The sequence below is a fragment of the Pipistrellus kuhlii genome, unplaced genomic scaffold (genome assembly GCF_014108245.1).
Source record: "Pipistrellus kuhlii isolate mPipKuh1 unplaced genomic scaffold, mPipKuh1.p scaffold_m20_p_3, whole genome shotgun sequence".
In the NCBI taxonomy this organism is placed as follows: domain Eukaryota; kingdom Metazoa; phylum Chordata; class Mammalia; order Chiroptera; family Vespertilionidae; genus Pipistrellus; species Pipistrellus kuhlii.
Genome location: NW_023425529.1, coordinates 46,351,009 through 46,374,544, shown reverse-complemented (window position 1 = coordinate 46,374,544; position 23,536 = coordinate 46,351,009). Strand labels below are relative to the sequence as shown.

The following is a 23,536-nucleotide window of genomic DNA, read 5'->3' as shown; positions in this document are numbered from 1 at the left end:
AGAACTGAGATTCAGAGAGACCCCGTGACTTCAAGATCATGCGGAGTGGAAATATGAACTCCAACTCTCATCTCCCAATATTCCCAATGATCTTCTACAACCCTGCCTCCCTGACTCCCTCCAGCCACCCATTCGGACCAGGAGTTTGTGGAGTTCTTCCTTGGGTCTGAACTGATTTTTCCCATCTGTGCACCTCCCCTCAGCTTACTGCAGAAATGTTCCACCCTCTATCCTCCGGGATGCCTCATTCAGACAAAGCTGATGGGGGAAATAGAGAGATGGGGGGTTGGGGGCGGGGGATATAAATCCAAGAAAGAGAAAGTCCCTTTGCTATGGTTGGAAATAAAGGAGGAAGGGCTGATCTGAGGAGGAAAGCACTAAAAATCTTCTCACTAAGGCCTGGGAGAAATGATGCTCCTTCTCCAGCAATCCAGGGAGCTATAGTTTACCCTGCAATCTTCACAACAGCTCCACAGCCATATGCAGGAAAAGGAGGGCAGCAGCACAGTTTTCAAAATTGGTAAGAGCCACAGAAGATCACTCATGGGGCATACACAAAAGGAGGACAAAAGGTGGGATAAATCAGTGAGACGCCCAGTACAGTCCCTCAGCTTCCTCCTCCTACCCATTTGATCGCCCCAGGACTGTCAAAAAATGTGAGTGTCACAAACACATACACAGAACCACACATACATATTACCCCATTACCTACACACGTACTCACATACACTCAGACATCTCATTCATACATAGAACAATTTCAGGCATTCAGCATACCCCAAATCAGCAGACCTTCCCAGCATATTTATTATCACACATGCCATTCATAAACATAAAAACAAAGAGACATCGTCACAGAATTCCGACTCCGCAAACTCCCCAGCACGTATATCAACCTTTACCCAGAATCATACGTAAACATGTCGAGCGTTCACAATCATTCGGATACATCTCGTTCCCACATCCAAATAATGTCGTTTATGTAGCCTCTCTGTAACTCCTTCAGTCCCAGGCTCTGTCCGGAGGCACTCAGACCCCACACCTTTTAAACATCGCTTCCTCAAACAACAACAGCTTCCTTCCTTCCACCCCCATTTCCTACTCCCCCCTCTCCCTCCTGCACGCAGGAACACACGCACCACAGAATCAGAGTCAGCCCTGGGCTCTGTGACATATTCAAATATAATCACTCGTTCATTTGTTCCTTCTTTTATTTATTGAGTGCCTATTATACTTCAGGTACCACACTAGACTCTGACGAAACAAGATGGGCAAAAACAATCCCCCGCGAGGTCCTTGCTCCGGCTCACCTTAATGACCTTGAACAACAGCCTATGACATTGAGCCTAGACCTTGAGAGTCCTGAGTGTGTGCCGTGTGGAGAAAGAAGAGAGAAGGGTTGTGTCTGTACTAACCCAAAGGAAGAGGTAGGTTATGTCTGTAAAATACCCGGATGAACTGAAGCAGAGAGAAGAGAGTGATATTTGTCCTCTCCTGTAACCCCCAAAGGGAAAGATTAAGCAGAAACCAGAGTGGTAGGATTTTACCGCTTGGGTGGGTGTATCAAAATGAGGAACAGGTGTATCAAAATGCTGAAGTTGACCCAAATTACAAGCTCCATAGGAACAGGGATTGTGTTCATTTTACCCAGCACTGTATCCCCAGCATCCAGCACATCACATGGCACACAGGAGAAAATTAATAGTTGTTGAATGAAGAAATGAATGAGCTAACTGTAGCAAACTAATCTCTACTCATAGTTTTTCTTGATTCCCAAAAAGACATAGAAAACCCCCTTCTACTCCTACTGACCTTCCCCCTCACTCCTGAAAGCCCTCTGGTCTCAGAGAAGTCAGTGCCTTCATCTTAGGGTGAGAGATGCTAAAAACCATGCCGGTGAACCCATCACCTCCAGACTGCCTGCCCCAGGCTCTCTCCTGTTTCTCAGCTTGAGTCTGCTTAGTTAGGAATATTTTCCTGCTAGGTAGAGGTGAAACCCCACAGTCAGGGACTCTCCAGCTCATATGCTCCAGATTCTGGATTTATCTTTGGCAGAATGTTAGTGTGGGAACAAAATTCCTGGATGCCCTTCCCAGAAAGAAATTTCCCTGCACAATTATATTATATCGCTTTTTAACCAGAGGCAAAAACATCAGGCCTGGCCTCCCTGAAGAGAGTCACTCTAGATTAGGGGTGTCGAACTCAATCAGAGAAGGAGCCAAAATCTAAAATCCAGCCTAAATCATGGGCCGAATGGTTTACTGAACAGTCATAAACTGTCATTGTGATGGAAACGCAGCGGAGTGCAGTGATGACAGCGCGGTGCGGGCCATATTGCAAGGCCTGGCGGGACGGATTTGGCCCGCGGGCCTTGTGTTTGACACATGTGCTCTAGATGTTCTAGATTAGAAATTAGAAGGGCATAGAGGGGAGGGGATATAGGATATGTTGAGTAGGAGAATCAAAGCCGATATAGATGATATAGATATATAGATATAGATATAGATATAGATATAGATATAGATATAGATATATAGATATACTCCATCTGCTTTCATTTCTATTCAGTATCCAGTCCTGAGATAATTATGTTCATCCCCCACCCCACTAAACATTTCCAGACTAAACAACCCCTTCCCACTCAAGCCCGTTTGGGAGCAAGTGGTGATTGGGGTTGGGGGAAGATATGTTCTATTTCCACCTAAAAGAAAGAATGCCTTTTTTGATCAGCTCTCAGCCCTGAGAGTTAGAAAATTTCTCTCTTTTACCCTAGTCCTAAGTCCTTTTATTTCCCTTCCTCTGACTGGCAACACCTCCCCAATATTCAAACAGGGCCAAACCCAGTCACCCATCACCTTGGGATCTCCCTTGATACCAAGATCTTTCTCTGCTTTGAGGATGTGAGAATGGGAATCTGTCTTGGTGGTTGATAATGAGGAGATGGTACTTTTCTAGGTATGTTATTACACATAGCAAGCGCTCTTGATGTCCAGATTGCTAAAGTGAATGAAGACCAGGATAATCGAATCAATATAATTAGTGATCCTTGTCCACCATCCGTCTCCTGTAGGGACACGTCAACTAACACACTTCATAGGGGCAGCAGCGCCTCTACTCCCTTCTCTCCCCAGGTTTCAATGCCTGCTCCCGGGTTCCTCTTCTATCGCCAATGAGAGCTTCTCACCTCAAAAGAAATAGCAATTTGCCTCCAGGAAAGACTTTTGGTTAAAAAGAGATGGTAAAACCTGCTCTTCTGCAGGACCTGTTACCCGGAATGGAGGCTGGGGAAGTGTACGATGACCACTAGAGCTATGGGGGAGTCATCCCCGGATACCTAGAATTCTCCCATTTATGGGCCCTGAGGCCTCTTTTTTGTCTTTCAACCACTTCCTCACCTGACCCTCTTCCAATCTTAGTTACGATTAAGAGTTGCTAGCACAGTTTTCTAACAAGAATCAACCAGCGCTCCTCCCAACAAAAAATCAATTCAATCCGGTTTCCCATTCTTCATCCCAGAACTCATTCCAAGGCTGCGCTCCAGAGAGCCCGCAAATTGCATTGGCTGGAGGCAGCGAAGGGGCGAGCTGCGAAGCACATTTGGACTCCAAGCCTTGTTACCACCGTGCCTCCGTCCTCCCTCGGGCCTCTCTGAGCAGCTAGTACATAAATCGGACCCACCACCCAGTGAAAAGGCATCCTCTTAGTGCCGCATTGAAACATTTTTTAAAAACAACACCATCGTAAGCATCTAGCCATCTCCTGCCTCATCTCTCCCTCTCTGCCAGAGCCCAGAAATGGAAGCTTCAGTGCTCACTGCTGAGGATCCTGGGGAGAAACCGGGTTTAGGGGCCGTGTTACCTGTATTTTCTCGTTAAACATCTGCAGCCTCTCTCCTGGGCCCACAGGGGGGTCATATTAGGGAGAGGAGCACCTTCCCGAATCAACAGACTGCAGGGGTTCCCCACTCACGGCTCACTGGGAGGTGGGTGAGTGGTTTGTATTTGACCAGATCCTCTCTTTCTCTGAGGAGCAGGAAGAAAAGTTCCTCTCCTCCCTTGGGACTTTCCTCATTTATTGCTCACCTATTCCTCCCCATCTGCCCTCACCCTGCAGCAATGAGCAAAGATGCCTAAATGAGCTTGGAGATCCTAGGGCGACCCAACAGCAACAACAAGGCTTTGACAGCTTCCTTGCCCCTGTCAATCATTCTTCCTGCTCCGGGGAGGGACCCTACCCTCCTCCTCCTCCTCCCCCCAATCCTAGGTCCCAGGAGAAGTGCAGAGTGGGGGGCTCCAGGCCTCAAGAGGAAGGAGCAGCTCAGGTATGGGGGTCCCCAACCCCCACCCCATGTAGGACTGCAGGAGGCAGAAGCCACCAATCCCGGCCGAGGTACAAATGACCCACAGGTTGGCACTGGCATCCCCATGCACGGCCTCCGCAGCTGTGTGCAGTCATTCCACAGACATCTTGGTGACCCTCAGACACTCATGCACATGCATGTGATGTGTCTCACATCTGCACAGCCCTGCACAGGGATCCGTGTGAGTCAGCCCGGCGCCTCCTGAGCGCTGCCGGTCTGCAGCCCTGTCACACTGCACCGCACGTCCTGTGCCGCCGCTCCGCGCTGCGTGTCCCCGGGGGTCCACAGCGCTAGCTTTGCAACTCCTAAGCCTGCTCTTCCCTGCCGGCACATGCCTTGCACATGTGTCCTGGCCACTCATGTCAGAGCAGCTTATTTCCTTGCACCTGCCAACATGTGTGCCGGGAGGGAAAAATCCACCAGCCCGACTCCGACAAACCTCCCCCACCACCACCACCCCTTTTCCAGGCGACCTGAGATCCCTTCCCCCCACCCCGGGCCGGGGACTCACAGCGACCGAAGCTTGATCCACATCTTCTTGCTGGGGGCTGACTTCAGCTCCAGGGGCGACGGGCAATCCGACTCCTCCAGCACCTCGGGAGGGCTGCGCGGGGACAGCTCCATGCTCAGCCTCTTTCTGTGGGAACAGAGGAGGGAGACCGCACCGCGGCTCAGCCTCAGCCCCCCTGCCCGGAAGACCCTCACCCCCAACCCAGCCCCTTCCCACCTGCGGCTGGCGTGGGCCAGCCAGGCCGGTGTCTCTGGGCTCGGCCCGAGCTGGCAGCGCTGCAGCTCCTGCGGCTGCTCCTCGCCCGCCGCCCAGCCGCCCTCTGGGCTCCCGGTCCGAGCTCTCCGCGCCGCCGCCGCCGCCGCGCGCAGCCGGGGCCGCCTCCTCGGCCTCCCCTCCTCCCCCGGCCGGTCCCCCGCCCTCCGCTCCGCTCCCTTCTCCTCGCCGGCCTGCCCGCGCGGCTCTCGCTCCCGCAGCCGCTCCTCCCCGGGGAACGATTGGAAGCCGGGGGCTCGCGGAGACAAAAGCGCCCGGGGGCGGGAGCGCGCACCCCGCGCCCGGGAGGAGAGCCTGTGCGTGCCCGCCGGGGAGGGGGGGTGCGAGTGCGTGTTTACCCAGCGCATCGCAGGCGGCGGCGGCGGGACTTCGCTGTGGGTGTTGCGTGGGTTCTCTGGCTGGACGTTGGGAGTTTCTGTGTGCGTGCGTGTGGGTTTCATGCATTCGCATGTGCCTGGTGTCCCGTGTGGGAGGGGGGCAGGGATGGAGCCCGCCTCTCGCAGCCTGGGGAGGGGGTGTGGCCTGGCACGCTGGCTGAGGGAAGCCACCACCATCATAACCCAGACCCCCCCGGACCTGCTCCCAGGGGGCTCCATCCAGCCTTTGCAGAGAAAAGTGCAGAGTCTGCTCTGAGTTGTATGGTGTCCCACTCCTGTGTGCAGTTAGCTTTCTCCCCCTCCCTCCCCCCCGCGTTTGCTTGGTCTTCCTGACGCGTCCTCCTCGCTGGGGCCTTGCTGCTGGTGTCTGACTCCCCTCCTGGCCGCGGAAGTTTCTCCAAAGTTTAAAGCTTTTACAGAGGGAATCCACCAGAGCAGGAAGCACCACGTCTCTTCTTTTGGTTAAACATGACTCCGTAAGGGCCAGGAAATCATTCCCCATGGTTCATCTCAGGCCCTCCTGCAGCCTTTCCGGATTATTTCCTCTTCATCTGTCTTCGGTGAGAGAAATCTAGTAGCTGGGGGCCCAGCACAAGACAGCCGAGCTGCTCAGAACACTTTCAGAATGCAGGGCCTGGAATTTAACTCAAAAGACTCTGTAACAGGACAGAGCCTCTTCCGTCAAACGGAGTCCCACTTTGGACTCTGGCAGGAACCACCGCAGCATTCCTTAGAATTGCCCCCCTGAATGGCCACCTGCTCTGGCACTGGGGAAAGCCTGCGTACACAGGAGGTGGAGATGTGTGCCCTAACTAGTCCAGGATCCCAGGGTGTGAGTTTTAATTCCAAGAACTCTGGCGATTGGAAGGAGGGGAAGTAGATATCAGGAGAAGATATTTACTCCATTCTATTATAGATGTCAGGTGGAGGCTCCCCCTTCCCAAGCAATGGAGTAGGAAAAAGAAAAAGAAAAAAACAAGTGAAATACAGTGACAGGGTGAAGAACTCTCAACATTCAAGAACTGCCTTTTAGGCAATTAGGTTAGGCCAGGCCTTCAGATCTGGCAGGACTGAGAAGTGTCCGCAGAACCAGCTCCCAGAAGTACAGAGACAGCAGGAGCTGGCGGAGTCAGAGATGGAGAAAACTCTGAAAGAACACTGGGACTCCCCCGTCTCTGTCCATCTGACTTCATCACACACACCCTTCCCCTCTTGCCAGCAACAGTGCCAGCCAAGACATAGCTGCATCTGAGATCCCAGTCAGACTCCTATACGACCCAATTCTCAACATTTGAGAGTAACTGCAGTCCTTATCAATGAAAAAAGAATGGGCTAGAGCAGTGGTTCCTTTAATACAGTTCCTCATGTTGTGGTGACCCCCAACCATACAGTTATTTTTGTTGCTACTTCATAACTGTGATTTTGCTACTGTTATGAATCGTAATGTAAATATCTGTGTTTTCTGATGGTCTTAGGCGACTCTGCTAGCGGTTCTCAACCTGTGGGTCCCAACAGAACCACTGCTGTAGAACCTAAGACCATCGGAAAACACAGATATTTACATTACGATTCATAACAGTAGCAAAATCACAGTTATGAAGTAGCAACAAAAATAACTGTATGGTTGGGGTCACCACAACATGAGGAACTGTATTAAAGGGCCGAGGCATTAGGAAGGCTGGGAACCGCTGGGCTAGAGCCCTGGCCAGTGTGTTTCAGAGGTTACAGCATCCGCCGGCACACTGAAGGGTCTCGGGTTTGATTCCTGGTCAAGGGGCACTACCTGGGTTGCAGGTTCAATTTCTAGCCCTAGTTGGGGCGCATGTGGAAGGCAATCAATCCATGTGTCCCTCTCACATGGATGTTTCTCTCTCTCTTCATCCCTCCCTCCCACTCTCTCTAAAAATCAATGAAGAAATATCCTCAGGTGAGGATTAACAAGAAAAGAAAATTAGGATTAGCACTAAAGAGATTCCCAAATTAAGCAGGTATCTTCACGTCATCACAGTGGTATTTCCCACCTCTGCTCTCCCAGGCCCCCATCTTCTAACCCATTTTAAGAAAAGAAAAATTCACACACCCCCAAAAGTTATTTTTAGCCCTGCCAGCATGGCTCAGTGGTTGAGCATCGACTTATGAACTAGGAGGTCACGGTTCGACTCCTGGTCAGGGCAAATGACTGGGTTGGGGGTTTGGGGGCTTGATCCCCAGTGTGAGGCATGCAGGAGACAGCTGATCAATGACTCTCTCATCATTGCTGTTCCTATCTATCTCTCCCTCTCCCTTCCTCTCTAAAATCAATAAAAATATATTTATTTTTTAATATATTTTATTGATTTCTTTACAGAGAGGAAGGGAGAGGGATAGAGAATGAGAAACATCAAAGAGAGAGAAACATCGATCAGCTGCCTCCTACACACTCCCTACTGGGTATGTGCCTGCAACCAAGGTACATGCCCTTGACTGGAATTGAACCTAGGACCCTTGAGTCTGCAGGCCAACGCTCTATCCACTGAGCCAAACCAGTCAGGGCAAAATATATTTATTTTAAAGTCACTTGTAAAAGAGACTTTAGACTCCATCTAGTCTAACCCTCTTCAACTTAACCAATTTTAAAACTAAGCCCAGAAAAATTATGTGGTCCCACAAAGAGTAAGAAACAAAGCCTGGGCCAAGTCTCCCAATCTTTTTTCTAGTGCTTTTCCATTCTGTGCTCTCTTCCTCTTCCTCTTTCTCTGTTCACCACTTTTGGTGTCCAACCTCAACCTCATTGCTCTCACAATCCAGTCCCATTTCTGTCTTACCCTCCCTCTAGACAAGGTATATGTGTTCCATTCATAGGCTTAAAAAAAACCTGCTATTCTTCTCTCCCCGTCTTCTCCTCCTGTCCCCTGCTCCCATTTTCCCAGGCTCCTCTGCCCAACCCCCTTCCTCTCCTCTTCAGCTTACAAACTGCCCCTGCTCCTCGGAGACCATGCCTCCTCACTCCCCTAACCCCACCATCCTTCCCAACAAGCTTTGAGTGTGATGGAGACCAAAAATGGCATGCTGGCAGTAGTGACGGATGGATGTGATCTGCCTCCTACGGGAATGCTATTTCAAGGGGAGGCCTCACAATCATCTCCTTCCAACGTGACAAAAGAGAAGCCTGCTCCTCAGTCTCTCCAGTGCTGCAAACTCAGCTCAGGTTAACTTCTGACTTCCTCCACCTGCAACGCGGCCTGCTGCTCCAGCTTCCTATGCAGGTAGGAGGGAGAGAGCTTGACAACTCCTTGAAGTGTGGGGGCTGCGGGGTGGGGGATCCATCTTCATCTCCTTTGATGACAGGTACTTAGGAGGCGCTGTGGGGAGGAGGACAGGAGGAACACTCTTCCCCCCCAACCTCCTGAGTGCATCTCAGCCACGTGCCAGCTTCCTCTCAAAGTGAAACTTTGTTGGAGAAGAACTGATACAGGCATGAGGGCCTAAGGTGAAGGAAGTCTTGACTTGAGCTGGGATCTCCCTCTCCCAGGTACAGCTCAAACCACAGCTAGGCAAAGTGCTAAAGATAAATCCCTTGCCGAAACTGGTTTGGCTCAGTGGATAGAGCGTCGGCCTGCGGACTCAAAGGTCCCAAGTCCGATTCCGGTCAAGGGCATTACCTTGGTTGCGGGCACATCCCCAGTAGGGGGTGGGCAGGAGGCAGCTGATGGATGAGGCAGCTGGTGGATGATGTTTCAAACTCTCTATCCCTCTCTCTTCCTCTCTGTAAAAAATCAATAAAATACATTTTTTTTTTAAAAAGATAAACCCCCTGGTCCAGGCCACAGACCCACTGCATTTAGAGGCTGCCCTCACCTGCCCACTGGACTGAACGCCATAGTATCTTTATTGCCCAAAGGAATGGGAGCTCCTCTGCAAGCATCTCTCGCCACGGGCCTGGTAGGAAGGATAATTCCATCTCATTGCTGCAAACAAGTTAATGGAGATGGTAATGAAAACACTGCACTAATGAAATCGCTGAGGCTACAGCCTACTCTGCCTGCGAAACAAGCAATCAAGGTCAGAATTTCTCCTCTATACGCATGCCTCAGATCCTTTTAGGCCTAAACAAAAAAACAAGTTGGGGATCTGAGAGCAGAAAGAAGTTCACAGTTGATTGTGTCCTGGGCTGCAAGGGGTCAGAGCCCATCCTGGCCTAGAAAGCAAATTGCCTAAAATGCTGATAGATTCCGTTATCTCTAGGCATTCGTCTTTTGTTTCAAGAGGTTAAGGCCATCTTGGCCTAACCTTCTCCTATGTTTGCTTGTTCTAGGGTCTTTGGATGCTGACAACTGAGTCTTCCCAGAAGACAGGGAGAAAATGTCTAGGACTATCAGACTCAGCTCCCAGGTCTATGTGGACTGCTAACCATGACCTTCATTAAGTCATTTAACGTCTCCAAACCTTTCACTGGCCTGAAATAAGGAAGCCTCCCCTGGCTACCTTGCAGAAATATCAAAAGGATGCAAGAACATTTTGGGGGGAAAAGTATATGTAGTAGAGAAATGTATGTGTATTCATATGTTTATAAAAATATTATGACATTTTCGAAAAGAGGGAAGATTTGTGTTGCCAAGGGTTTGGGGAGGGGAAGAGGCTGCAGGAGGGAAGTGGGTGTTGTTATACAAGAGCAACATGAGGGATCCCTGTGGTGTTGGAACTGGTCTGTATCTTGATGGAAGTGGTGGATACACAAACCTACACGTGAGACAGCTGCACAGAACCGAATACAAACACACAGAGAAATGACTCTAAGTAAAGCTGGGGAGATCTGAATAAGCTCAGTGGATGGTGTCACTGCCAATATCCTGGTTCTGATAGTATACTATCGCTTCTACAAGCTGTTACCATTGAGGGGAACTGGTAAAGATATGCAGGATGTCTCTGCGTTAGTTCATTGGATTAACTATTTCGATATAATTTTTAAAAATGTCTTTATTGATTTCAGAGAGGAAGGGAGAGAGAGAGAGAGAGAGAGAGAGAGAGAGAGAGAGGAGCATCAATGACGAGAGAGGACCATTGATTGGCTGCCTCCTGCACGGGCACCCCTCTCCCTGACAGGATATCGAACTGCCACCTCCTGGTACATAGGTTGACGCTCAACACTGACCCACGCCGGCTGGGCTCAATATAATTTTTAATTTAAAACATAAAGATATTGTGTCTACCCTCTATTCCCCTGCAGCAACTTGTCTTCGGTCCTCTGGGAGGCTCCTTTTAAGCAGTTCCACATGTAAATGAAAAAGGGGTCTCCATCTCCTCAAGATGATGATCCCAGCAGAGACATGTGTTTAAGAGAGGTTGTTCAGCTACTTTAGAGCCTTCTCTTCCTCATCCACTTTGCCCTCAGTGTCAGCAGCCTGACCCTGAATCACTCCTTAGAACACAGTGTCCCTTCCGCTGCAAGAAAGGAAAACTTGCTGCGGCATGAAGCAGGGTCCTCTGTTGCTTCTATCCTAAAGAGCCGACAGTGTTGCTAAGAAAAACTTGGGTACTGATTATGGGTGCCAAGTTTTAAAAGTATGGACTAAGCCTGGGTCTCAAAAAATAAAAATCAAACATGCATATGAAGTCAAAAAACAGCTATTAAATAGCTTTAATAAAAGCCAGATGGTTTTGCTGAAAATCAATAATTGCTTCCCTTTTATCGTGGAAGTCCTAGCATGACCCTGATTAATCAACTAGTTATTTGCCATTCCAACCTCGCTATGCCTGTGACATCTATGATCCGTGGCTTCAGCCTCCCTGGCAGTGGGTGCACAGAAGTGGCGCAATGGAGGCCACTGTTTCCTGCCATGGGGTTAACTAAATCTAGTTTAGTGCTATCTTGAACGCCCCAGGCTTTGTGACACTTGAAATACTAATTAGCGCAGAAAAAGGGCTAAGTTGAAACAGCTTGTACTCCCTCAAGTATACCCACTCTCAGGGCTCTATAACCTAATGAGGTCTGTGAAATGTAAGATCTGGAAGAGAAATCCCTGCCTGGAGCAACAGCTGTGCCCAAGACAATAAGGGGATTTGGTTAAATCAGTCCCTCCAGATAGAAAAAAAAAAAAAAAGTACCCGAAATGGTCCAGGAAGGAAACCACATGACTCTGATTCAATTTGTGTTTGTGTGTGTGTGTGTGTGTGTGTGTGTGTGTGTGTGTGTGTGTTTTACATCTCTCAGCAATATGCTTATGTTGTGTGTGTGTGTGTGTGTGTGTGTGTGTGTGTGTATATATATATATATATATATATATATATATATATATATATATATATATAATTGATTTTTCACAGAGAGGAAGAGAGAGGGATAGAGAGTTAGAAACATCAATGAGAGAGAATCATCAACCAGCTGCCTCTTGCACACCCCACACTGGGGATGTGCCCGCAACCAACGTACATGCCCTTGCCCGGAATCAAACCCCTTCAGTCTGCAGGCCGATGCTCTATCCACTGAGCCAAACTGGTCCTAGCTGATTCAATTTGTTGTTATGTGACCTAGAACTATGTAGACTGACCCTCTGCTGTGGGTTTTAGTGATGTCGGGAGGGGTGAAAATTAAGCAGATGGGAGAACTTACTTGTTACCCACAAAGTGTGTGGGGCAGGTGAAAAGTTTTGGGGGAGTGAATATCTCTCATTGCTCATGTAGGCAGGGGAGCTGGAGGCAGAGGAAGACTCCTAAAAGTGACCCCCACAAAGGAAAAGGGGGGTTCCTTTGTTGTGACTTTGCAGCAGGAACAGGCTGGATACTTGCTGAACACGTTTGGAAAAGGAAGAGAGGAGATAATCGTGCTAATGAATGTGCAAGAGACAATAGCAGTTCCAGTGGGAGGATTATAAGCTCGTTATGGTTTAATATGATGATTGATCATCTCCGTCCGCCTGCATTATCCTACAATAGTGATGAAGGTCGTCGGACAAACCCTTGCCAATCAGAGCTCCAGCTCTACTCACCAGGAAACAGAAACATATTTTGTACTCGGTTTTCTCATTGTAAAAATTCACACTCTTGGCCCCATGCCCCTACGAACCGTCCTCCATCCCCCCAGCCCGCCCCACTTCTCCATGATTTCTCAGCCCTGGGCTGTCTGTCCCTACGCCTGTTCATCTGCTCTGGCTCCAGACCCCACCCCTTGAGGAAATGCCCACAGCTTCCAGGATGGCATGGGGGTAGGCAGGTCCAAGGGGCCCTTCAGTGGGCACTGGCCAGCACTCGGTTCAGGTGGTAGGTCCGAGATACCTCCCGGTAGGCATTTCGAAGCAGGACGTAAGGGAAACAGGACTCCAGCATGTCCAGAGTCAAAAAGGAGGACTCCTCCATCACCTGGAAGAGAAGGGGCCAAAAGAGGAGAATCTCAGGTGGGGCATACCTCTGTGACACCCGTTCCTCTTCATTCAGTCCCCTGGGCCCTCTGAGGCCCTCCCAGCTACAGTGAACAGGGTTCCAAGTCACACTTCCTGCCCCCCCCCCACCTCCCACCTTGGTTCAGCTCTAGGAAAGTAATGTGGCCTCTCCACCTCCATTATAATGGCCCCTGTCCCCCTCCTCAGGTTTATATGAAAGGCTCCGAAGCAGAAGGTAGGAAACACTTCCCTTGTGGCAGAAAAAAACCATTCTCTCCTGTTCTGGAGGCTAAAGCATGTGTAGGTGGGCAGCACCGATGCAGGTAAGGATGAGTAAAAGTGCTAATGACAAAGCTTGGCAGAGAAAGAAATAAGGGCTGTTTCAGGCCAAGAAAGGGGGGCCTGGAACCCCCAACAGTCCTCTTGTGCTGGGCCTCGGTGCCCTCCCTCCCTCGGTGCAGTGCTTGTGGAGCAGTGAGGATGCTGCATAAAGGAGCAGGCATGATTAATTAGTTTAATTAGAAGCTCGTGTTCTGTGGTAATAATCCCAGCAGCCCCCACAGCCAAGCAGAAAGATCAATCGAGATGCCTGGACAAGACAGGGTAGGAGGGCATCTTAGCAAAGAGCTATGCCACCTAGCCTGGGCTGGAGGGCCCCCGCCTCTCAGGAAGGAACAGGGTGTATTTCCTCCAGTACTCTCCTCATCAAGAGGTTTGGGACTAAAAGAACGCTCTGGAGAGAAGTGTCCCATGTCCTCTGGCAATTCACACAGATGGGGCCTCCCCAATATGGCTGGTGTTTCAAGTCCTGAAAATTCACTCAGAAAAGAGAACCTGCCATATGTACTCTAACGTGTTTCTCTCTCTGAAGTCCTTTTCAGGCTTTAAAATGCGTGAGGTCCTGCTATTCTCGAGCACATGCACACACAGTACACACAACAGCCCCAGAAGAGCAGACACTGTAGGCTGAGGGGAGGAAATCTGCCGTAACGCAGTGGCTCTGGTCTTAGGTTGGAAAAAGGAAAGAGTTTTTTGCTAGGCAAGGCTTTGAAACCTTAAGCCAGACAGAGATCAGATCTCTTTTCCAGGATACAACCTTCGGGTACAGGGAAATGAGTGACAGCTTCAAGAAGGATTCACTGGCCCAAGACTTCCTATTCTTTGCTCCATTAAGCACAGAAGATAACAGGGCTCCTGACTGAAGAGATTCATAGTAGTGGAAACAGCCCTAGGATGAAGGCCAGGAAACCTGTAGTCCCAAATCTGCCCATATATCTCGGGGGAGACCTTGAATGTCATCTTTCTCTCCCTGTCCTCGGTTTCCTCACCTATGAATTGTAAGGATTACTTGCCAGGATCTGGCCTCGTTCTGACATCTACGATTCCATGATTCTGTGACTGAGTCATCTCTTTCCCCTGTGAAACCCAGGAACACGTTGGCAATACTGGAGTGGGGACTGCCCAAGATTGACAGCCAAGACAGAAAGACCCCGGGGGGCAGGAGAGAAGTGCCTGACTAGGATTTGGGGCCACATGAGTAGCCTCTTACATCAGAACACAGCTCCTTCCCCTTCAGTAATTTCCAATTGCTCTGTGGAAACATTTGCATTTAAATTGCTTTGTAGCAGCTCGTCCTTCTGTCACTCGCTCCAATAGAAAGCGCCTGGTTAGGACCTGGCTCTCTGTTCCAGCCACTCTGCAGGCCTCACTGCAATGCCACAAGGGGCAGCCGCCTCCTCACACCGTGTGTGTGTGTGTGTGTGTGTGTGTGTGTGTGTGTGTGTGTGTTGGGGGGGGGGCACAGGGGGTAGCATAGCAGAAGGAAGAGGCAGGCTGGGTGGCAATACAGAATCACCTCCAATTCTACCGAGCTGGAAACTGCCCAGGAAAATGAAGAGACATGCTTAACCATCCAGAAACTAAAATGAACAGCAGAGAGAGGAAACTAAATAGCATTTCTTGAGCGTCTATTATATACTGAGCACTTTCACACATACTAGTATTATTTCATGAATACTAACCACTCTCTCCTAAAAATTATTGTCCACTTTTATGGACAAAGAATCAGTCTCATAAAATTGTGCCTCTCTAGCACAATACTAGCATTTGCCCTCATTTGCCTCCTCTGTCCTCTCACCCCTCACCCACACACCGCCACACACATACCCTCATGTCCATTCTTTTCCCACCATAATCCTTAATCAGCCCAAACTGGGCCCTTTTCTAGCAGGAGAAACTGAGACGTGGACACCACAGTGCCCATATATTTAAAGGAAACCAGGGGCAGTCCCAGGTATACCAGCTCCTAACATTTGTGGTCCTGGGCCAAGAGTCCAAATGGAAGGCCACATGCCATATGACTAAGTAAACCAAATAAGCTATACTAGCCTGTATTTCAATCTTTAGGTGGGCATATCCTCTCCCCTTAGGCCAACACAGGACCCAGGGCAGGGACCCCTGCACCACAGCTAAGTGCAGTACTAACCTGGAGAGCTGGACTTTTAGAGCAAAACAATGAGGAAGTGTGTTGAGGAGGGAAACAGGATCATCATGGGGGAAAGATTTTTTTAAAAATTAACTGAGTCAGAGTTCCCAGAACTTTCTGCCAAAGCAAGGGAAAGCCCACAGCTTGTGAAGAAAGAAAAAGAGCTAGCAGGAGCCGCCTGATGCCTGGCTCACCTCGCTCCCCACCTTATAGCTTTTCATCTAAGAGCCTTTCCTCATCAGAGCCCTCCTCCCCCTCCCCTCTTCAGTTCTGTGCTATTTAGCATCCTCTTCATAATACTTTTTTAAAATATATTTTATTCATTTTTTACAGAGAGGAAGGGAGAGGGATAGAGAATTAGAAACATCGATGAGAGAGAAACATTGATCAGCTGCCTCCTGCACACCCCCCACAGGGGATGTGCCCACAACCAAGGTACATGCCCTTGACCGGAATCGAACCTGGGACCTTTCAGTCCACAGGCCGACCTTTTATCCACTGAGCCAAACCGGTTAGGGCTTCATAATACTTTTAAGGACAAGAAATAAGGTGGTAGGAAGTAGTCAAGTGAAGCCAAATGTGCACTGGGAAAGTAGTTATGGCGAAGGGACCCAGCTGCCCCACCAGGTCAGACTCTAGAGTAGGGGTGTCGAACTCAATCAGAGAAGGGGCCAAAATCTAAAATCCAGCCTACATCGCGGGCCGAATGGTTTACTGAACAGTCATAAACTGTCATTGTGATGGAAACGCAGCAGAGTGCAGTGATGACAGCGCGGTGCGGGCCACATTGCAAGGCCTGGCGGGACGGATTTGGCCCGCAGGCCTTGTGTTTGACACATGTGCTCTAGAGCATTGCAGGAAAAGAGACCCAGTCAGCTAAGGGCCAGGAAGGCCCTGTCCCGCAGAGAAGTCCTTGAAGACGCTTCTTTGAGACTACAGGATACGTCTAGAACATCAACCGGATATGAAGACTAGACCCAGAGGATCAGGGAGAATTAAATTCTTAGTCAATGCTTTTGAGTGATGACAATCCCAGGAATCAAAAAAACCCTCTAGCTCTCCTCTCGATTTCACCAGAGCAACAAACCAGATACATACCAAGCGCATGAGCAGAGAAATGGATTCCCGATTTCTGGTTTTAATCTTGTCAGTCTCCTGGCCCAGCTGCAGGAGGCTGACGGAGGCCACCTGTAAGGGAAGCAGTTTTTTATGGAGGTCAGAGTAGGACAGCCTCAGGCTACAGGAAGTTAAAAGATCAAGGAGAAAAGGACTGGGATGTTCCTGTAGACTCAGGGTGGAAAATCGGCAAATCCCCTAAATTTCAGAGACCACATGGCCTGTAAGCCAGCCAGTGTGGACAACAGGAGGTTGCCTGGGGGACTGGGGAAGAGGTTGCAAGGGGGAGGGAAGAATTTAGAACAAAGGCAGGTAATGCTGTATGCCAGGAAATTCATCTCTTTTCCTAGGCAGCCTCCAGACACCACTGTCATTGGACTGTTTACAGCTGACTCCCACCCGTCTGGAGACAGAGCCTGGCCTCTGATTCAGACACAGTCCGCTTGATATTCTCCTCCTGAATATCCGTCCATCCTCTCCATTCACCTCCAGGTCCCAAGCAAGTCAAAGAGGGGAGAATAAACAAGATTAATTGTATCCCAGATTCAGATTTCCTGCATTTAGCCAGCAAGAAGGGTAAAGGGAAACATAGAGATCTGGTGTGAGTCCTCTTTATATGTAATATGCTTAGAGTCCATCTGTCTGACTGGCTGTTTCAGTTTAAATAGAGGCCCACTCACTAAGCTTCCAAGTCCCCAACATGTACTTCTCAAGACAGTGGTATGATTCTTGAGAGAATATGACCTACTGTGTTTCCTCTTGAAAAGAGGCAGATGAGGCCCTGGTTCTTAACCATGTTTTGCAAATGAGTAAGCTCCCTATTGCTAAGAATGCTCAAGAAGAGAGTGGGTAATGGACCACGTGGGTAAAGGAGGATCAATCTAGAAATTATAAAAGGGCTTAATACCAGTCCCTTGGTTCTGAGTGTATATAAATATGAATGTGCTAATTGCAGGAAATGTGTAATGGAAAATATGAGGAACAAGTGGGAGTTTTCATTTTTTTCAGTCTGGGCCTATTTAACACCTATAGGAGTCATTTGGAGATTAGGAGAAGGATATTCCTATGAAATTTCACTGTATCAGAAGTATATGGATGTGATTCCTCCATGAAGGATTTAGAATGAAAAGCTCCAGACCTTTTTTAATAATGGAAAGAGATTATACTTATTCTGTGTTTTTCCAGAGGCAAAGCTAAGATCAATGACGATAAGTTACAGGGAGTCTAACTTTGGCTAAAATTTGTTTTAAAACAATTTTTTAACAAATTGGACATAGCCTAAGGCCACCTGTAAGGGAAGAGTTTGTAAGGGAAGCAGTTTTTTAATGGAGGTCAGAGTAGGACAGCCATTGAAAAATGCTTGGTTTTTTGTCAGTATTCGAGTTGGAAAGGAACTTATAAAACTAAGTGTCTCTCCAACTTTATTGTGCTTCAGATCTCCTGGAGGTCTTATTAAAAACGGAGACCTGGTCTGGCTGGTGTAGCAGTGGGTGAGCATCAACCTATGAACCAGGAGGTCACAGCTCAATTCCTGGTCAGGGCATATGCCCAGTTGCAGGCTCAATCCCCAGTAGGGAAGTATGCAGGAGGCAGCCATCAATGATCTCTCTCTTCATTGATGTTTCTATTCCTGTCTCTCTCTCCCTTTCTTGCTGAAATCAATAAAAGTATTTTTTTATTTAAAAGAGAGAGAGAGAGAGAAAATAAAAACAGAGACCTGGACTCACCCTAGGATATTCTGATTCAGGAGAACTGGTATAAGGGTTAGGAATCTGTATTTGAACAAGCTCCTCGGGATCCTAATGATAAGGTAGTGAGTGGTGGAGTTAGTGGAACTGCCCTATTTAATAAATGAAAAGACTGAGGCCCCAGAAGTTTGGCTCTTCAGAGGTCGTACAACTTCTTACTGGTAGATCCGGAACCCGAACTCAGGTTTTTCTGACTCTTAGCCCGATGCTCTTTCCAAGCATTTGGGCAGAGGCTGAAACACGAGCTGTTAGGGAACTTTCACAAAGTGGCCTCTCACCACTTACTGAATGAATTAGATGGGAGGTTAGACTCCAACGCCTGCTCCACAATAACCGTCTATGGATTTAAGTCAAACCAATTCTCACCAGACTTTGCAACCTTCCATTCCTTATCACCCAGACCCACTCACCACCAGAAATTCCTTGAGGTGAGTTTCGATGTTCTTGTTGTAGAGTGTGAAGAGTGCAGCAGACACCTGGATGATGGCTTTGGTCAGGCAGTGGATATTGTTGTTGTAACCTAGGTTATTATTGATAGAGGGGGAGAGAAACAAAAGTAAATAACAAAGTGAGTCACTCAGGCTGACCCAGTTGAGAAATTTTCATTTTTTCAGTCTGGGCCACCCCTGTTTAACACCTATAAGAGGCATTTGGAGATTAGGAGAAGGATATTCCTATGAAATTTCACTGGAATTGACTTTTATGGATAGTCCAGTCTCAAGTGTTTTTTGGAATATAACTTTACACCTGAGCCAGAAGTCTGTATTTTCCAGATAGATCCCTGACTCCATCTCATCTCCCTGCCCCAGGACAGTAACCTAAACAGCACTGGTTTCTCAACCTGACTCCTTACTTACCATCCTTCTCAATGCTATAGAAGGAAGAAGGGTCTGTGGCAAGGAGTGGGAGGGAAACTGCAAGGAAGATCAAGAGCAGGCAGGCCACCTTATATTCTTCTTCAAGGGATGAAGTATCTGGTAAGAAGGAAAAGAGTAGAAGTAAGGTCAGCCAATAGGAATCATCCTCTACAGGAGTCCTGCTTCACAGAGTTACTGAGGATCACATAAGGAATATCTATGAACATCTATATATGTAAAAGCTTAAGAAACCATTCAACCATTCAACTGTTTGACCAGTAGCTATGACACACAATGACCATCAGGGGGCAGACGCTCAACACACAGGCATAGAATCATGGAACAGACTGATGAATCTCAGAGGGAAAAGGGGTGGGGGAGGATGGGAAGAGATTAACCAAAGATCTTAGTGCATACTAGAGGCTCAGTGTCTATGGAGATAGGGCCGAAACTGGCAGTCCTGAGGGGTCCCAGATTTCGAGAGGGTGCAGGCCAGGCAGAGGGACCCCACTGGTGCACAAATCTGTGCACTGGGCCTCTAGTACTTTATAACAGCAGTCGCCAACCTTTCAGACCTCACAGACCACAGTGGTGACAGCTGCTTTATAAAGGAATGTAGGCAGGTCATTTATTGCTGAAGGGGACAGGATTAGCCTGCACTTATAGTGAGGGGCCTGAGTCCTTGGAGGCCTCTGGTGACTGAGCAGACCCCTCAGCAAAGGGCTCTGCTGACAAGTAGTTTGGAGACACTCTGTCACCTGTGGTGAGGTACAGAGGCAGAAGGGAAAGATAAGAGTCTCATCAAAACCAGGAGAGAAGAAGGAGGACCAATCTAGAAATTACAAAAGGGCTTAATATCAGTCCCTTGGTCCTGAGTGTGTATAAGTATGAGTGTTCTAATCATGGGAAATGTGTAATGGAAAATATGAGGAACAAGTGGGAAGCCTGGGGAAGAAGTGAGCAGTGCCATGGTGATTATATGGGAGGAGAGCACAAGATCACTCTGGGGAACTAGATGCTATACCACTCAACTCAGCATGAAATTATATACTACTGTGTTCTGTTCCCTCGTTGTTTCATTTGCATACATCTTATTTCCCCAACCAGATTATAAATTCCTTCGAGCACTTGCTAAGCATCAGACAGACCCTCAAACTTTTTAGCTGATTGACAGGTCAACTGATTGGATTCTGAGTAGAAATCTAAATCGCCTGTGTAAATATTTTGTGGGGATTAGGGACCACACTTTAAGTCTTTTCTTAGTTACCAGTTTATATTCCCTGAATTCACAATCCCAAACAAAAGGCTGCTTTGACATTGGCATTTTGCCACCCCAAAATATGGGCCAGGCCCCCCCTTTTCCCCAGTTTTACCAGCTTTCAGATTAGCAATGGCAGTCACCAGGGCTGGGTCGATGTCACAGCCCACTCCTGCAGCAGATGCCAGCTCAAAGACACTCAGGGTCACCTGGTAGGGAAGAAAACCACATTCTGGAGACAATTCCCAGGAGAGAAGTGCTTAGCAAAAACTGCAGGAAGTCAGGATTCCTAGGTGACAGGTTTTAAACTTTTGGTGTACTATCACCTTTTCTAGGTGTTCCTTCATAGCTCTCCGAACTTACAAGGGGAAAACCCAAATGTTTTAGCTTATCATTCACATACGCCATAGTATAAATTTACTGTCTTGACCTTATGGACAAAAAGGAGCCACGTGTTAACCTGACTAGCCAGGGACAGGCTACATAGTGGCTTGCAAATTCAGAGACCTACAGTAAGCACAAAGCATGGTCTGAAATTGAAACTTTTTTAGCCCAGCCAGCAGGTGTCAGTGATTGAGCATCCACCTATGAGGTCACGGTTCAATTCCCAGTCCGGGCACATGCCCCGCTTTCAGGCTTGATCCCCAGTGTGGGCCATGCAGGAGGCAGCCAATTAATGGTTCTCTCTCATCATTGATGTTTCTATCTCTCTCCCCCTCTTCCTTCCTCTCTGAAATTAATTTTAAAAATTAAAATTAAAAAAAAAATTGAAACCAAAAGCAGTTTATGGTGAGTAGTCATGTCCTAGGCAGGTATCTTCCCTGGCAAAGGTCAAACTTTACCTTACCTGACACTGTCTATTGTCTTTTGCATCTACAATAACATGTCATTTTAGAATGTCAAAGCAATTTTCCTTTTTCTGAACCCCTCGAAGCACAGGCACTGCTCTGTGGGGACCACAGATCCCTTCAATGTTACTGAGTTCACTGTTGACAGTTAACTATCCTGCACCCACCTAACCTTGTGTCTATCATCTTACTTTTTATCCAATCCTAGAGGTCTCTCCACTTTGCTTTTCCCCTCCTCCATAATCTATCGCCAATGGATTTCAAATAACCCACTTACGTCTTCTCTTTTGATTGTATTATATAAAACAAGGTGCAAAACTGCCATTCTCTGAGCATCATTTCAATCCGTTGACAGTCTGCTTCCTGGCATTTGTCAACAGTTTTGGCTCAAATAAACTCACAAAAATTCTTTACAGGTTTGAATGTTCCTTGTGTGGACAACCTTATTTCCCCAAACACTTCCTACAGTCAATATAGCAAGGGTAATTTATTCACTCTCCAGACTACAGTTTACTTCCTTACTTCCATACTTTGGTTCATATGCTTCCCTCTTCCACGGTGTCCTTTCCTCTCCCCTACTATATCCAGGTGACACCAATTCCTTGAGGCTTAACTCAAATCTCATATTCTCTGTGAAGGTCTCTCCGAGTACTTCAGCCCAAATGCATGTCTCCCTCCTTAAACTGGTACCAGTGACTTAGCCTGGTCATACACAGCGCCTGGTAATTTCAGTTGTCTTTTCAGATAGGAACATATGTCTTATCTCACCAATTAGATTATAATTCTTTTTTAAACCCTATGTTACGGAGAAGAGAAAAAAAGGCTTTGGAGTAAGAAGATCTGGTTCAAATTCTAAACTTATTAAACGTGTGATCTTAGCTAAAAGTTACTTAACCTCTTTGAGCCTTATTTTTCTCATCCATAAGACTAGGGTACTAGTACTCACCTCAGAATTCTTTTTTTTTTTTAATATATTTTATTGATTTTATACAGAAAGGGAGAGAGATAGAGAGTTAGAAACATCGATGAGAGTCATCGATCAGCTGCCTCTTGCACACCCCCTACTGGGGATATGCCCGCAACCAAGGTACATGCCCTTGACTGGAATCGAACCCAGGACCCCTCAGTCCCCAAGCCGACGCTCTATCCATTGAGCCAAACCGGTCCCGGCTCACCTCAGAATTCTTGTGAAGATTAAATTAGACCACACATGTAAAGTCTCTGTCTACCCTAGGGACTGATGGAGTCACAACTAAACTAATAAAAATTATTCCTTTCCCTTCTTCCTTTATCTCAAAGCTAGGAACATTTCTTTTTATCCTCTCTAGTTTTTAACACAATGCTAAGCACACAGAAGGCATTCAATTAATATTTATTGATTGACTAGTGGTCCGGTGCACAAAATTTGTGGGAGGGGGGGTGTCCCTCAGCCCAGCTTGCACCCTCTCCAATCTGGGACCCCTCAGGGGATGTCCAAAGATTAGATCTAAACTGGCAGTTGTACATTCCTCTTGCAATCCATGTCTGCTGGCTCCTAACTGCTCACTTACTTGCCTGCCTAATTGCCCCTAACCATTCTACCTGCTGGCCTGCTGGCCCTCAACTACCCCCCTCTGGCCTTCTCACCCCCAACTGTCCCCCCTGCCTGTCCCCCCTCCTCCTGGCCTGATTGCCCCCAACTGACCTCCCTGCCAACCTGGTCACCCCCAATTGGCCTCCCCTCCTGGCCTGATCGTCCCTAACTGTCTCTGCCTTGGCCCCACCACCATGGCTTTGTCTGGAAGGATGTTCTAAAGGTCTCCCAGTCTAATTAGCATATTATCCTTTAATTAATATAGATACTCGAATCCTTCAATGTATTTAGAATCAAGTTCCCAGGATTTAGTCCCAAACCCCCCACTCCCACACCAAGTACTTATACCCCTCTTGACTTTGAAAAAAATAAAATAAAAACACCTTTAAAATGTTCTGAGAGAACAAGGATAATTGTAGACAGCTAAGTAGAGTATCGTATGCAAAGAACCCCACAAACAACAATATACACACATTTTGCACAGAAGGCAAACCTTAGCCACATTCTGCTTTGTCCTTTGTTTAAATTCCCTACTAACTAGATGACCCCGTTTATGTCAACCATGGCCTGAGATCAGGGATCTGGACCATGACGCATGGTTTTCTGGGTGAAGAAAGGGATGGCTGAAGGGGTCTTATTTTCTCTTCTCCTGATCTTTTTACCCGCTGAGGCAGTAGCAGGAGCTCTGATGGACAGGTCATCCCCCTCTCCACCTCTACTTGCTTATTTTCACAAGCAGGTAGAGCCTAAAGCCTCGGGGCTCCCTGGGAGATAT

At 47.9% G+C, this 23,536-nt stretch overlaps 2 protein-coding genes across 4 annotated transcripts in view; both read right to left on the bottom strand.

The window, feature by feature from the left end:
• PDE1B (phosphodiesterase 1B) overlaps positions 1–5,616 on the bottom strand; it is a 29,424-nt gene extending 23,808 nt beyond the window's left edge. The window contains exons 1-2 of one of the 3 annotated variants that reach the window (XM_045588052.1): positions 5,483–5,616; positions 4,872–4,997 (exon numbers count right to left, since the gene is read on the bottom strand). In XM_045588052.1, the coding sequence (XP_045444008.1) occupies positions 4,872–4,984 (113 nt within the window). In that variant the 5' untranslated portion in view covers positions 4,985–4,997; positions 5,483–5,616. Of the gene's footprint in view, positions 1–4,871; positions 4,998–5,087; positions 5,280–5,482 lie in introns of those variants that run through there. The other 2 variants (XM_045588051.1, XM_036456863.2) reach the window with 2 other exon arrangements.
• Positions 5,617–12,501: 6,885 nt separating this feature from the next.
• NCKAP1L (NCK associated protein 1 like) overlaps positions 12,502–23,536 on the bottom strand; it is a 40,172-nt gene continuing 29,137 nt past the window's right edge. The window contains exons 27-31 of the mRNA XM_036457527.2: positions 20,456–20,549; positions 19,083–19,199; positions 18,636–18,745; positions 16,460–16,549; positions 12,502–12,856 (exon numbers count right to left, since the gene is read on the bottom strand). Coding sequence (XP_036313420.1) covers positions 12,725–12,856; positions 16,460–16,549; positions 18,636–18,745; positions 19,083–19,199; positions 20,456–20,549 — 543 coding nt within the window. The 3' untranslated portion in view covers positions 12,502–12,724. The remainder of the gene's footprint in view (positions 12,857–16,459; positions 16,550–18,635; positions 18,746–19,082; positions 19,200–20,455; positions 20,550–23,536) is intronic.